Source organism: Wasmannia auropunctata, unplaced genomic scaffold (assembly GCF_000956235.1).
Source record: "Wasmannia auropunctata unplaced genomic scaffold, wasmannia.A_1.0 LD336069.1, whole genome shotgun sequence".
Taxonomy (NCBI): Eukaryota; Metazoa; Arthropoda; class Insecta; order Hymenoptera; family Formicidae; genus Wasmannia; species Wasmannia auropunctata.
The window spans coordinates 305,369-320,220 of record NW_012026821.1 but is presented as its reverse complement, the minus strand read 5'-3'; the positions used below and the strand labels follow the sequence as shown (position 1 = coordinate 320,220).

Genomic DNA, 14,852 nt, shown 5'->3' with positions numbered 1-14,852 from the left:
AATATTACGATATATTAATAATGATGTAAAAAGTTGAAGATTTTTTTAATAGAAATCAACTTGAATATCCAAATATCGGGAATATTTCGAATTTCAAAAAACAAAATAAATCACGTCAAAAATACGTCAAAAGTAAATTGTAACTTTTGTTCCATAGCGTTGCGTTTTTTTTTTTATTATAATCCACCAAGATTATAAATTTATTATCTATTATTTCTTAAATCAAGCGACACCTGCAGCTGCTCATTTCTATTATGGTTCACAGAAATAGGTAAAAATTGCAAAAGTGAGTGAATTTACTAGAAAATTTATAATTTCATTGGTCACGTCATCTAGTGAATTTGCACATTTTTGTAATATTTATCAATTTCCGAGAATCGTGATAAGCCTCTTGAATTTAACGCGCTATTCTGTCTGCTATTTTACCTACAGGTGCATTATGTTTTCAGAAAACGACCGCGATATGGCGCCCCTGTCATCTAGTCTTCTCGCAAGAGTTTAATCAGTCTGGATCACAAGTTGTTCAAGTTGCTCCGGACTAATGTCGCGCGTGGAATACACACGCAAGCTTAGATTAGTGTGCGTAAATGTAAATAGGGGAGGAACTGATGGTGAGCAATAGAATTGACACGACTTTTCGCAATTTTGCTTACTCATATATTGCAGGAGAATCTCTTCGTTTTCTTTTATTAATTAAGCAAGCAATAGTGTCTTGTGCAACGTATGGTTATAAGATATCTAATGCGCGCAATTATTAATGGAAAGAAATAAAGATACATATATATCATGCCATCTTTGAGATTAATGTCATTTTCGTAATCTTTTTTCTGCAATAACAAGTAAGAGAAAATTTCATTTTTTTCCTGACGGGATACAATTGAATTTGTGTGTTGCGAGTGTGTTCAATCGGTGTACATAGAAATTATAATAGATCAAGATTCATACATGACTATAGTCGATTTTTCATCGTTTTATCAACGAATATTATTATTATAAATTTCCTTACAGGAAGGTAATGAATCATTAGACAAGAGTCGCGTACGGGCGTCATCCGTCATAGCGATATATTATGCGACATGGTAGGGCATATAACGTACGATATATAATACGGTACTGAACCCGATAGTAAAGAAAACAAAGGAAAAGAAAAGAATCGACGCGAGTCTACTTAACGCAACGCTCGATTGGCAAATGTTGGCAAGCTTTGACGACGACGCGAGTGACGAGACGACAAAGCCAAAGCGAAACGCAGCGCGGAACCGCTTGGAATCCTCCGTATTCCATGGCGCCGTCGCCGTTGCCGTGGTGCGAGGCGCCCATGTGAGTCGCTGCAGCCCTGGCTTTCTGGAAATCGTCAGCGGTCCGGGGCCATTAAACGCGTTATATGTGTCTTGCAATTTGATCCCGCGGCGCTCACAGTGCAGTGCCCTGATCGGAGAGTAATTTACGCGAATTCCTGGGCATCCGGGTCTCTGTGCGGCGCTAGACCTTCTGGGTTCCTTCTCACGCCCGATGCCACCGTTGTCCCTCCGCTCCCGTTGTCGCGCAGCATCCGACACACTCGTCGAACCGTACGTCGACGGTCGACGGTCGACGGTCACTAGGAAGACGGTGTGCGCGCACACAGCATTGTCTTGCCGATTCTTCGGTGAGTAAACGAGACGCATCGCGCGCGTCGCATGATCATGATCGTCGGCAGTCGGCACCAACGCGCTCATTCAATCTCGATCGTGGGTCAGCGATCGTGTCAACGGTCAACGGTGAATGGTGACAGTGAATTACGCGCTCGTATCGCGTCATGAAACTTTGCTTGTCACGAAATCTTCGTACTTATGTTCATCCAGAAAAGAAAAAAAAATCTTGTCATTTTTGTTAATCACGAATTCGATTGTAGCTCGATTAGCATGCACTTTCTACTTATTATAATGATGAAAATTAATACTACGCTCTTGTGCAAATACACATTGCAACATTGTATAACGTTGAAAATTTCAGTATAATTAAAAGACGTAAATAAAAGTTGTTGTTTACTATTGGTTCAGAGTTTAGAAATAACACTCAAGAGAGGCTATATTTTTGCAGAATAAATAAATGCAAGTTTCTGAGTAATGCAGGGCATGATGCCGGTTAAGACAAAATCACGTGTTCCCGAAAATATGGGGGTCACAGGTGGACTGGTGGATGCCCGTGCTAAGCAAGTTTTAAGAGAGGCCGTAGATGCAGTCGTTAATAGCTTTGCAAAACATAGTCAAGGTTATGGCAGAGGTATATATAATAAAATCTTGGCTCATTTTTATAGTAGCTATTTCAACATTTTTAATTTTATATAAAATTATAAGTATAAATATGTATATATATACTTTTTTCTTTCTTACATCTGCAGTAAATGTTGTGGAAGCATTGCAAGAATTTTGGCAGATGAAACAAGCCAGAGGAACAGAATTGAGAAATGGTGCACTAGTTATTTATGAATCCGTTCCTGGCGCCAATCCACCTTACATTTGCTATGTAACGCTTCCTGGAGGATCTTGTTTCGGAAGCTTTCAAAACTGTCCCACAAAGGCAGAAGCACGCAGATCAGCTGCAAAAATCGCGCTAATGAATTCTGTATTTAATGAACATCCATCGCGTAAAATTACCGATGATTTTATTGAGAAAGCTGTTGCAGAGGCAAGGGCTAGCTTTGCCAAACCTTCAGCAACGTCAAATGGAGTTGGTAGCACAGCACAAGTAAATAAAAAAAATATTTAAAGTTATTTATTACATTAAATTACAGTAAAAGATGCTTAATATGCATGTGCTTTCAGGGAAGTGGTGACGAGAAAGAAGATCCAAACACAGGTATAGGTGCGTTTCGTTTTATGTTGGAATGCAATCGTGGAAGAACAATGTTGGAATTCCAAGAGCTAATGACAGTCTTTCAATTGCTTCATTGGAACGGCTCTTTAAAAGCCATGAGAGAGAGGCAGTGCAGCAGACAGGAAGTAGTTGCGCATTATAGTCATCGGGCATTGGACGACGATATGCGTAGCCAAATGGCGTTAGACTGGGTTGCTAGAGAGCACGAGAGTGGTGGCGGGATCGTGGCAATGGAATTGGCCTTGGCCGAGCGTGAACTTGAAACTGCCCGATTAGCGGGACGAGAACTTAGATTTCCAAAAGAAAAGAAAGATATATTAATGCTCGCACACGCGCAGGTCTGTCCGCAGTGAATTCTAACACAAACGTTGTTGAGATAAATAACGCATAAGACTGGTCTTTCGCGAAGAATAAGTTTTGAGAAAGAAAAAAAAAATAGTTAAATTTAAAATTGCTTTATGAAGACCGTTTTTACTTTTAATTCTTTTTAAGGCCTATTTTGTGGCGAAAATATTCCGTCCTTTTTATATAAAGCACATTTCTTTATAGAGCTTTTCTTTATAAAGCATTTCTGGTGATAATAGATCTTAAATGGGATATTTTGATATATAGAAATACTTTAGTATATATAAAAAATTCGTCTAAGAGTTACAAAGGTATACACTTGCATTTTTACATATATACAAGTTTACTTATATGTGTATATATTTTGGGCTTTGTCTTCCATTATCTATATTTCGGAAAATATTTCTGCTTAATCGTTAAGAGTACAATTCGGTCAATAGGATCGGCAGACGTAATTTCACAATGCACGTTCGGAATTGAAAAAGGATATAAAATATGTGCGCGCGCGCGTGCGTGTGATATTCACAATAATTGTAAACTATAAACAGAATTTTTAAGATAAAATTTTAAGATAACGATTATACAAACAGGGTAGGTATATATAAAAGCGACACAATTCATTTTTATGATTTATACGCTGAGACTATAAATTTTAAATAACTTACATTACGTATTATAAACGGAAGGAAACTATTAGTACACAACAATATTCTTTAAGTGAAACGGTTTTTTATATTTTGCAAGTTAAATACTTGCTTTTATCAATATATCACGCTTGAAAATATACTGAAGAAATAGATTATATCATTCTAATACTCATTCACATATTGCTGTTATAAATCAGTATGTTTTATATATGCCAATTTGAAAGTGAATATATCACTTTCAGTTGAATAGGATACAGTTTATATAATTGTTTTATAAATAGTTTATTATTAAATAATGATACATCTTTTTAATGCATTTGTTACAATATAACAATAAGATGGAACCCATGTATCCATCCTATCCAATAATATTAAGATTTTGTCGTTATATTTTCTGTTTTCTCCACTGTTGCTTCTGCAGTTTCTTCTTGCATAGGATGGGCCAATACTTTATCTACAATTCCAAACTCTTTAGCTTGTGTTGGGGTCATAAAGTTATCTCTCTCCATGCTTCTTGCTGCAACATGATTTTTCACGAAATAAAATACATTTTTTACATATGATAAAGATGCCTAGAAAAGACGTCGATGGCAGGCATACCTATTTTTTCTAAATCCTGGCCGGTGTGTTTAACATATAGCTCGTTGATCTGTTGTTTCAATTTAAGAATTTCTACAGCTTGTATCTGGATATCTGTAGCTTGTCCTTGTACTCCTCCCGATGGTTGATGAATCATGATTCTAGCGTTCGGTAAAGAATGACGCATGCCTTTGGTTCCAGCTGCTAGAAGTAGACTCGCCATAGAACATGCTTGACCTACACACCATGTGGAGATAGGGGGAAGAACATATTGCATAGTGTCGTATATTCCAAGTCCTGCTGTCACACTCCCACCAGGTGAATTTATATACAAATGAATCGGATTTTTACTGCTTTCCGATTGAAGGAAAAGAAGTTGAGCAATTACTGCAGAAGCTACAACATCTGTGACCTATACAAAAAGATAATTCAACTCATTTTCTTAAAATTTTAAATTAATGTGTAAATATAGTGTAATAAAACAAAGTTATGCTGCCGTACCGGACCCATAAGACAGATAATTCTTTCCTTCAGAAGACGCGAATAAATGTCATATGAACGTTCACCACGTCCACTTTGTTCCACTACAATAGGAACAAAATTCAAGTATCTACTGCTCACTTTGTGTCCATAAGCCTGTTGGAAAGAAAGAAGAGCAATTTAATTTGTCAGTTTTCACAAAGAGATTATTTCAACAGATTTAATCATTTTCATTGAGAATATCTTTACATGAACAAAATACTCACGGTGATTTGCAGTAAATTATTTATTCTTTGCAACATCTTCACACATAGAATGGTAATAATATCGCAATAATTGTTTAGAAAGAAATGTTTTTCGACAAGAGAATTCACGTAATAGGAAGAATATGGTGGCAATCACGCAATATCTCTGACAGAGAGAAAAAACAAACAACTTATTGTGCTATAAAAAATATAAAAAAATTCAATGTCAAATATAACCTATAAACGTAAACGACCGAACATTCACTGGTAAAATATATAATATAAAATAAGTTCTGGGAGATATTCGTCAGTAGATCGTACTGGGCACAAATGTAAGAGGAAAGAACCTTTCATGCCTATTAATTTGCTTCTTTTTATTATATTAAAATGCAGATTTTAGACTATTATTTATTCCTTCGTATAGGTTATATTATACATTTCTAAATACACACTCTTTCTCTCTCTCTCTCTCTCTCCTGCTCTCTCCAATAGAATTTTTCAGTAATTCGCGGCACACATTTAATTATTTTTTATTCAAGCGATTCAAGATTTTCTATGTAAATCAAATTCCTTAGATCGAAATTTAGGTTTGTTCTTTTCACGGGTATATACGCGATATGACCCCGTTGACCCGTTATGAACGAGTAACGTAAAACGTTATATTTGTTTTCGCAACACCGGCAAAAGTTTTGCCCTTCGCCATACACTAGCGCCAATCTAGCACTTCCATTTTTCAGATAAAACTACTATCACTGCCATTTTTTGATACTGCCGATAAAATCATAGGCAAAGAGAATGAAAGTGGTTTGAGTCAGAGTTACTCAGACATAATTGTCAATAAAATGTGGTACGTGTCCGTGCTATATTCACAAAGTGGATGGAGAATATGTATATATATATATATATATATACATATATGTAGCTCTGACTCAAACCACTTTCATTCTCTCTGCCTATGATTTTATCGGCAGTATCAGAAAATGGCGATGCCTACGTGGTTCCATCTCAAAAGTGGAAGCAATTGGCGCTAGTGTGCTTCTCTCTGGTAACACCAATACGTCTATAATACATAGTATGTAGCAGCTGCAGTATGTAGTGGTATATAGTTGCGAATCGAGGTTTTGCACGTGATGTGTGTTGTCCGGAGAGCAGGTTGAAGCAGGGTGAATTGACCAAAGAAAAAAAGTATCTTTTCTTTATGTGGTGAAGAGTGAAAAACGCAACGTTAAAACACTTATTAAAATTTCTAAATAAAAATGGATTGTCATTATTACAAACAATCCCCCATAAATAACAGGTTTCTATTGTTATTTCTTTTTAAATATTTTCTTATAGTATATTAGTTTCTTCAAAGGCTTTTTTCAAAGGTAGCATAATTACACTAATTGGAATTTTTGAAATTTGTACGTTATTATTTATTTTGATTATTTTTTTTCTTCAAAAGTCAATTATTATGTTTGTTTTTCTAGACAAAAGAGATATAACAGAAGGAAGAATGAAAAATCATTTAGAAACAGACAATGTTCCAAGTCAGAAGCAGGGGCAAAAGTTACATGTTCTATTCCATTGAAAAAGTATAATTCCACGGTGAAATTGTTTCAATCTAGATGCCAAATGAGGAAGACAAATCGTACTACGGCAAAAATTTCAAAATATCATATTTTAGAGAGCAAGTATACAGGACGAGATATATGTCGTAAAATTTTAGATACAGACATTGGGCTTACGTCTGAATGTTACAGAAACATCAATTTAGATAGTATTATTCCTGCATTATCGAGAATAATGGAAATGTTCAAGAATCGGCATAATAAATATAATTATGCTGATAAGTTAAAAAATATAATAGCAAAAAATAGCACGAAATATGCAGTTAACCACAAGTTTAAACATCAGATCCATGTCCATTCACTGCAATATTTCTTTAGTTTACTCGTGTATGAAAATGTACCTCTTAAGTTATTTGGTACATCAAGAAATCAAAAGGCTATAAAGAAGACAGTATGTTGCCTTTTAAAGACAGTTCCGCAGAAAATATCAATAACAAAAGCTTTTAAAAGAAATATCCAAAAAGCGGACGCTATTGGAGCATCACTAGACATGATGCCATTATTCAACAAATTGGACGTATGTTTATTGAAAGATTAAACAAATTAGAAAGTTTTGATCTTGTCAAAGACCATTATCATCATTTTTTTCTATTCAATTTGAAATGTCTAATATTTCCTGTAATATTTTTCTTTTCTAGATTTCTAAAATTAATTGGTTATATTCAATTGATAATAATACCGAGAAATGGATCATTGTACTGAAGCTATTGCATTGGTTTTTTACACAATACATTATAAAGATTTTACATAAATATGTGGTCTTGAAAGTATCTAAACGGCAATGGATATACATCACAAAAGATAATTGGATCAATATGCAAGAAGAATTTGTGAACAAAAAGCTGAATATTTGTGAGCCATGTCTTGTGCCATTTACGGAATTAAACAAGAAATATATTACTGGGATATATAAATTTATTCCAAGTTCTTCTGGTGTGAGAGCTATATTTTTGGCAAAGTACATAAATATCTATTTAATAAACTTCTTTCTTGAAACTTTTCTCTGATATACAGTACCAATAAATACTATTAGTAATATATATGTATACAATTTTATAGATACAACATTAAGGACAAGTATGATGACGTTGTTTTAAGATTTCTACAACAATTATATATCACGCACTTTAACGAAAAAGGGATCCCAACTGTAGCAGACTGCAAAAAGACGATTTCGAACTACATATGGGAAAGATCTGGAAATCCATTGTATTTTGTTCGTTGTGATATTCAAGATGCATTTGACTCGATAATACAAGGTATAACTTACTGTATACTACATAAATATATTTGTCGTCAGTTTTTTTTATTGTACTTTACTATTCTAGATAAATTATATAATATTATCTCTATGTATTGTGAAAAATTAGAGAACATAATTGGAAAACGAATTTGCACTTTTCGAAAACCAAAGCAAAATAGGAAGAAAAACACAGTGCAAATTGTATCTAATTATTTAAAAAAATTAACATCCAGTAATATAATTCCGAGCAATGAAAGACCAAAACGTGTTAGAAAACAAATGATTTTACATAAGATAAAAGAATTAATATTTCAGAAAAAGGTAAAATGTACATGAAATTAAAGTTTTAATTATTATTATTAAATAACATTTTTATTGTAGGTTAAATTGATTGGTAGACGATATTCAATAATACGAGGTGTATCACAAGGTGTATCAACTTCCTCGATTTTATCTGATATATATTACCAGCAGATGATTAAAGAACAATTCTCGGAATATACAAAAAACGGTCTTCTATCTACATACGTCGACGATATGTTATATATTACCGACGATAAAAATTATGCAGTAAGGTAATTTCCGTAATCTTGCTTGTATTGTTAGACACGCGTTCACACACGTGCATAAAATTCAAATATAAAATTCTGTATTATTAATATATAACAATTTTTATATAGATTTCTAGAAATTATCGAGAATGGGATACACAATGATGAATATGATGTAACATTCAATCCAGATAAAATACAATCAAACGTGGAGGTGTCTTCCACATCCACCAATTCACGAAATATATCCACAATAAAATTTTTAGGATGGAACGTACCTAAGTTCCGTTAAATATCGGATCTAATAAAATGCTATAACTGTGTTATTATTGTTTATTCTAAACTTTTTCTCAGTCAAAACAACAGTGCAATTAATTAAAAAATTTATGTCTTACATTAATTTTTTTTTGTCTTTGTCCACTTTGTAGCAGCTTATGGGCAATTGTTAATTAACTATTGCATCGACCGTAACATCGTAAAATATGACACTGATGTACGTACGATCTTGAAAAAGAATAAATGGTATTAAAATTGCAACGTTTGATTACTCATTAACTTTGATATTGTCAATATAAATATAATTGTTCTTCCATAAATCAACTATACATGTATTAAATAATATGTATAATTGATTGCAAATAAAAATATATAACATAAATATACCACATGGAACATTGTAACATATATCGCAATCGTCTAAAAACTGGCTTAAACCTTCGAAGACATCTTGTAGAATTATCAGAGATATGCGTTTTTTAGAGAGTTGGTTTTAGACAGTGTACAGTTTCGTTTAGTAATACATATACATACATATATATATATATATATATATATATATATATACATGTATATATGTGTATATGTATATATATATATAAAAGTGGACGTCTTACCGTAGAGAAAGTATCCATGGATATAACGAACATTTTTCCTGCCGTCAATACACAAGGTTCTCGTGTTTTCATTATCATAAAAATTAAGATTTTCCTTGTTCGAGATGAAGTTTGATACCACGCTATGTTTGTTCTGCAAACAAAATATTGCGTAAATATTTTGTATTTAACATAATTTTTAAAGCCTATATTTAAAATTAATTTTTAACTAATTGTAAGCAGAATTTTTTGTTTTTTATTTAGTTTGAATTAAGTAAGAACAGATTGATCGTTTTATTAGATACAGTGATTTCTTTTCATATATATGACGCGCGTACTATATTATTAATATTTTAGATGTATAGTCTACATCAAAAATTTAAGATTTTCTCTTACTACAAAAATGTTTATTTAAAATGTTTATGTTTACTTACAAACTGATAAGAATATGTGTGCTATGATCGATTAGACGTTGCGCTAGAAAACTTTCAAAAAATAAATGCGTTAACAATGCGCATGAAAATGTTATTTGTCTTAAAAATTCTTCTGGTTTATCCAGATTTGTGACGGCCTAAGAAGATTAATTAATATTGTAATTGTTAAGGAACAAATAATATTTTGATTGTAAATCTGTACATCTCTTTTGTAATTAGCATTATTAAATTATTCATTAAAGTATTTTTATTTGTTAATAACATTTAAATTAGAAATAAAAACAATAGTTTTTCCATATTAATAATTTATTAACTTTGAAAACATTATCATATTATTATAACAAATGAAATTGACGTACCATAACGCCTGTCATACTTATGATAAGCATATTGAAACCCGCTACCACAAGGAACATTTGACTGAACACTGCTTCAATGAGACTGGCGAACCTTCATGTGCGAATTAAAAATATAATAGTTAGAATATAATCTGTTAGATCGGCATACACGTATAATTATATAAACACTATAAATACATTGTTTAAGTATGTTAATATGAATAACAATATAAAATTTGATTAATATAATACATATTAATATAATACATATTAATATAATAATATGTCTTGTATTACAGCACCTTAAAGCTCTCTTGTGTGCATGAATGCTGCTTATAATATTTTTGTATGGTTTATCGTTTTTTATTGACGGATTAAAATTTATTTCTAGATTACCTCCTTTTACTATATTTTCTAGCTGTTGCCTAAAGCAATTTATACAAGTTTCAAAAGTTATTAATACAAATTCTGAACTAATTAAATGTTTAAAAAAAGCCTATCATATATAAAAAAGACAATAAAATGTACAATATTTTGTGAGATTTTTACCCGATAATCATAAATAGTCCGCAAACATGCTGCACTACTATTACATACATTGTATCTACCGCGATGGCTATGCTTACACAAATGACAGCTGTAACGTATCCATGAATTAAGATTGGAAAGTAATATTTCTCCATATCAATATAATACTCAACTTGGTGTAACAATGGTCGTGTTGTTTCATTTGAAGAAGAACCCAGTAACAATGGTTGTAATGGTACTAACATAAAGAACACCAACGCAGAATAAAAAGCGCCTAATAAAAATAGATTTAAGCATTCTTAAACATTTTTTATTAGTCTTTATTCTTAATTTCTGTTGTAAAATAAAATCATTTTGATTTAAATTTTTACTATAAAATTTAGTAAGGTGAATATCCATAATTAATATGTAAAAGAGACATACGCGCACGTATGATACGAATTTTTAAACATTGGGGAAAAGAGGCTTCAATCGCCGGTAACACGCCAATTTTAATATAAGATACAAACATTCTGCTTACTCGCGTATATGATCGTGAATGTCCGTCCACTTTGCGCGTAATTATTAAGAATCTTGATGTGTGGAGATGTTATTAATAATTGCCAATCGTATTGTATTTGATCGAAAAGTGCCCTGATCTGTAATTAAATTTTATTGTGAAGAAATGTCAAAAAATTTTTTATTTTCATTATTTTGTGGCTAAGAAATTATAATTTCCAATTATTTAAATTGGAAATTGTGAAATAAACAATAATAATTGCCTAAGCAACAGTTGTTCTTTCTCTCATAAATTTTACATGTCTGCAAGCGGATATAGGTATGGTGAAAATATTTTGGAACTTGTGTTAGCCACATGTCGTAATATATTTGTACATACCTCTGTTGCTTTTAATATGCAAGTGATTAATTTTACTCCACATCCTAGATCGACTACCAATGGTGAAAGAGAATCGATGAATACGTCGATGTCATCAATAGAGAGCAAACCACATATCTGTGCTTAAACCGTGAAGTTATAAATATAAAAGCATATAGTATTAAATATTGTTTTTATATATATGTACAATAGAGATAGAAAATGGAATGTATATGGAACACACAAATGTAGTAATCCAAAAAGTAACTTTTGCTTCTATATAATATAAAAGAGAGATTGATAATTAAATACTCTTTATCAATGATCGAATAGTTAAGTTTACGATATTCAAATGACATGCATCGTCACACCTTGGCGATAAATTGCGTGCCAGCTAAAGACACTATAATGATAATAATAGCATTGCTACTTCTGTTCGTTTGATATGGCCATTGTCCAACACACGACAGGAGAACTTTATTGATCCTGTAATTCCGTCCATCGAAGAACTGCATTTCACACTTATCAATAGAACTGTAGAAGAAGAATATATTCAGAGAGAGAACTGTAGTAGGGAACTTTCATCCGTTTGCATGCACCTGCATTGCCTTTAATAATTCTCTCTGTATGAGCGTTCTACTGTCGGCGCTATCACAAAATTATTTTAATTGCTCGCTTATAGTCGCTGTTAATCGTCAGACTATCGAGTACAAGCTTGTGCGTCCTTTGAGTCTAAGCTTTTGCTTTGAGATACTTTTCATTGTTCCATCTGTTGTCACCTCGACAGCTCCATACGTATAATAGAACATTGTATCTTCTAATTACAATTTTCTAGCCAGGGACAGAAACTTCCTTATGGAGGGTATGGAACTTTTCACATCTAGTGTCCCCATAGGTGTGGAATTCCACACCTAGAATTCGAGGTATTTAAAAAAATATGTTTTAATTTTTGACAAATTTTAAGAAATTTTGAGTGATTTGACAAAAAACAGTATTAAGATTTATAACAGTATAAAGATTTGGACATAAATACATATATAATATATGAAAAGAAATTAAATATAGAAAAATGTAGATAATGTAGAATGTGAAGAAAATATATTTCGTACATATATATAATAAAAAAGATAAAATATTATATTTGTATGTTATTGAAGCCTGCACCATCTCTTGCTTGGATGAGTACTTTATTACTGAACCCACAAAATTCGAACGTTTCCATTCCTGTTTCTAACTATTAATTATTCTTTTGGAAAAATTTTTCTCTCTATAACAATTTTTTTCTTTACTTAATACAAGTAACGAAAATTCTGAATTTTTTAAATGTTTTTGACATTGTCTTTTTAAACTTTTTTAAATGTCTTAATTTATTTATTTTAAAAGTAAATTTAAAACTACATTTTAATATGTTTTGTGTTGAATTGCATATATATACATATGATACATTATGACATATATATTTATATTTGAAATATTAGAAATCAAGAAAGTATATTGTATTTTTATACAAAAGTTATTAACTGTTACAACATTTTTATAAAAGCATGAAAATTTTATTATATTCTTATTACATTCGAATTGTGCAGTTTAAAAATTTAGTGATTTTATTAGAAACGGAGAATTGGATATTCTCTTGTCATCTCATTCATCTGTTAGCTGTTACGTATCTAAGGCCTTTCTAGACACTTTTGCAAATGTCCCGTACATTTTAAATGTCACAGCATTAGTTTATATAACATATATATATATATATATATATTTTTATTATTTTTTATTTCACGTGACAGGGACAAAAAAGAAGTGTTTTGTCGTTATTATGCGAATTCCGCGAATTATACTTTAAACGTGACACATATCATGCGAAGAAACTTCTCGCGTTATAACGTGAGTATAGTGCAAGCTTAATACATTAATCATGAGTAATAATTTTAAATTTAATTAATATAATTTTTAATTTTGTCCGTGCAAAAAAAATATATATATCTTACATTTATATGTATATAAAGTATTTAATTGATATGCAGAGGCAGTTTGATACTTCTACAGCTGAAGACGATTCGTATTTCACATCGGATCTTGATTTACCAAATCCAAAGTATTATCTTTGCTCTAATTCTGATTTATTTATATATAAAAAACTGTATAATCGCTGATTTTGTATCTTCCAAGAGTGACACAGTCTTATAATCGAAAATTGAGACTTGCTTGTCGAACGTCAAAAAACGAAAAAAGTGATCAATCATATCTTCTCAAATTGCCGTCAAAATCATTACGTTGTTGTCAAGATCCAGTTATTAATAGACAAGTTATTGAAGCAAAATTATGTAAGTGATGTAAGTGTTAATGAAATCAAAATATGCAAATTTAAAATATGTAATTAAAAAATCCATATATATTAGTTGATAAAAATGTTTTGTGTAGAATAATTTTAGAAAAAAGAAATTAAAATTTTTTGTTTGCTATTATATATATATATATATATATATATATATATATATTTTTTACACATTATTTTGTGGAGACACATTTTAGTTACCAGAGAAGTCGACCAGGTTGCTACTCCGCAACGAATCTCAAATATTGAGTCTTCTGCGTCATATGTCTATCTGAAAGAATATGAGGTAAAATATGAGGCAGATATAGTATGGTAGAGTAGTATAAAGTGCAGATTATAAATTTAGATTACTTTGAAATGATTTTTTTGTATCAAAAGTATATTAATATTTGGCACTTATTATTATTCGCAATTGGCATTTAATATAATTTTAATTATCTAAAATATAATATATTTTCAACGCGTTTAATTTTATTAAGTTCACTTTTTATTTTATAAAAAACTTCTGGATTAGCATAAATTTATTCTCTGCTATTATAATTAAAGCGTGAATGAGTTCTAAGATATACTAACGTTTTTGGTGGATGAATGTTTTTCATAGCCACAAGGGGTAACTTTTGAAGGAAAGCATTTGAGCGATGGTGAAAAATTTGAACGTAAATTTAACGAAAAAAATTGGTAATTATTTAAAAAATTAAATATACATTTTTACTTATATAGTCACCTTAATATTTTGAGGTGCAAGTTGTTTTATTATCTCATTTAAAGCGCTTAATATATCGTGTGTTGACAGGAAGCAAAACAGTACACCACGGATCGTAAGAGCTATTCGACAGAACGGCAAGAAACGTAAGTTAATTAAAGCTAGAATGTTTAGATTATCAAATTTTATAATCGATCCGAGAGAGAGAGAGAGAGCGAGAGCGAAGG

General features: G+C 31.3%; 5 protein-coding genes across 19 annotated transcripts in view; 3 read left to right on the top strand and 2 right to left on the bottom strand.

Annotated features, from left to right (window-relative positions):
• The first annotated feature begins 502 nt into the window (after positions 1–502).
• Positions 503–4,098, top strand: LOC105449988 (LIX1-like protein). 6 transcript variants are annotated; one of them, XM_011689500.1, is made up of 5 exons: positions 503–611; positions 1,009–1,648; positions 2,083–2,265; positions 2,384–2,730; positions 2,808–4,098. In XM_011689500.1, exons 3-5 carry the CDS (start codon positions 2,109–2,111, stop codon positions 3,210–3,212), a joined length of 909 nt encoding a protein of 302 aa, XP_011687802.1. In that variant the 5' UTR covers positions 503–611; positions 1,009–1,648; positions 2,083–2,108; the 3' UTR covers positions 3,213–4,098. The 6 variants fall into 6 exon arrangements, with proteins under 6 accessions (XP_011687802.1, XP_011687804.1, XP_011687801.1 ...); XM_011689499.1 differs by lacking the exon at positions 503–611 and adding an exon at positions 618–839; XM_011689502.1 differs by lacking the exon at positions 1,009–1,648.
• A 16-nt stretch (positions 4,099–4,114) lies between these two features.
• On the bottom strand, positions 4,115–5,999 carry LOC105449987 (ATP-dependent Clp protease proteolytic subunit, mitochondrial). 4 transcript variants are annotated; one of them, XM_011689497.1, is made up of 5 exons: positions 5,503–5,999; positions 5,177–5,321; positions 4,932–5,066; positions 4,452–4,842; positions 4,115–4,368 (listed from the first exon to the last, which is right to left on the bottom strand). In XM_011689497.1, the coding sequence occupies exons 2-5, from the start codon at positions 5,210–5,212 to the stop codon at positions 4,223–4,225; spliced, it is 708 nt and encodes a 235-aa protein (XP_011687799.1). In that variant the 5' UTR covers positions 5,213–5,321; positions 5,503–5,999; the 3' UTR covers positions 4,115–4,222. The 4 variants fall into 4 exon arrangements, with proteins under 4 accessions (XP_011687799.1, XP_011687798.1, XP_011687796.1 ...); XM_011689496.1 differs by having other exon boundaries at positions 5,177–5,354; positions 5,608–5,999; XM_011689494.1 differs by having other exon boundaries at positions 5,608–5,999.
• A 210-nt stretch (positions 6,000–6,209) lies between these two features.
• On the top strand, positions 6,210–9,096 carry LOC105449984 (telomerase reverse transcriptase-like). 3 transcript variants are annotated; one of them, XM_011689487.1, is made up of 8 exons: positions 6,433–6,522; positions 6,625–6,824; positions 6,898–7,282; positions 7,404–7,723; positions 7,825–8,024; positions 8,094–8,329; positions 8,390–8,583; positions 8,689–9,096. In XM_011689487.1, exons 2-8 carry the CDS (start codon positions 6,763–6,765, stop codon positions 8,849–8,851), a joined length of 1,560 nt encoding a protein of 519 aa, XP_011687789.1. In that variant the 5' UTR covers positions 6,433–6,522; positions 6,625–6,762; the 3' UTR covers positions 8,852–9,096. The 3 variants fall into 3 exon arrangements, with proteins under 3 accessions (XP_011687788.1, XP_011687787.1, XP_011687789.1); XM_011689486.1 differs by having other exon boundaries at positions 6,210–6,452; positions 6,625–7,282; positions 8,136–8,329; XM_011689485.1 differs by having other exon boundaries at positions 6,210–6,452; positions 6,625–7,282.
• LOC105449985 (odorant receptor 13a-like) lies at positions 8,972–12,624 on the bottom strand. 5 transcript variants are annotated; one of them, XM_011689488.1, is made up of 9 exons: positions 11,959–12,624; positions 11,609–11,725; positions 11,252–11,369; positions 10,753–11,005; positions 10,506–10,628; positions 10,225–10,315; positions 9,866–10,002; positions 9,453–9,585; positions 8,972–9,063 (listed from the first exon to the last, which is right to left on the bottom strand). In XM_011689488.1, exons 1-9 carry the CDS (start codon positions 12,100–12,102, stop codon positions 9,013–9,015), a joined length of 1,167 nt encoding a protein of 388 aa, XP_011687790.1. In that variant the 5' UTR covers positions 12,103–12,624; the 3' UTR covers positions 8,972–9,012. The 5 variants fall into 5 exon arrangements, with proteins under 5 accessions (XP_011687790.1, XP_011687794.1, XP_011687791.1 ...); XM_011689492.1 differs by having other exon boundaries at positions 10,600–10,628; positions 10,830–11,005; XM_011689489.1 differs by having other exon boundaries at positions 10,753–10,969.
• Positions 12,625–13,235: 611 nt separating this feature from the next.
• Positions 13,236–14,852, top strand: part of LOC105450219 — a 12,931-nt gene continuing 11,314 nt past the window's right edge. Inside the window, exons 1-6 of the mRNA XM_011689966.1 lie at positions 13,236–13,471; positions 13,612–13,682; positions 13,757–13,911; positions 14,120–14,208; positions 14,524–14,600; positions 14,716–14,771. Coding sequence (XP_011688268.1) covers positions 13,445–13,471; positions 13,612–13,682; positions 13,757–13,911; positions 14,120–14,208; positions 14,524–14,600; positions 14,716–14,771 — 475 coding nt within the window. The 5' untranslated portion in view covers positions 13,236–13,444. The remainder of the gene's footprint in view (positions 13,472–13,611; positions 13,683–13,756; positions 13,912–14,119; positions 14,209–14,523; positions 14,601–14,715; positions 14,772–14,852) is intronic.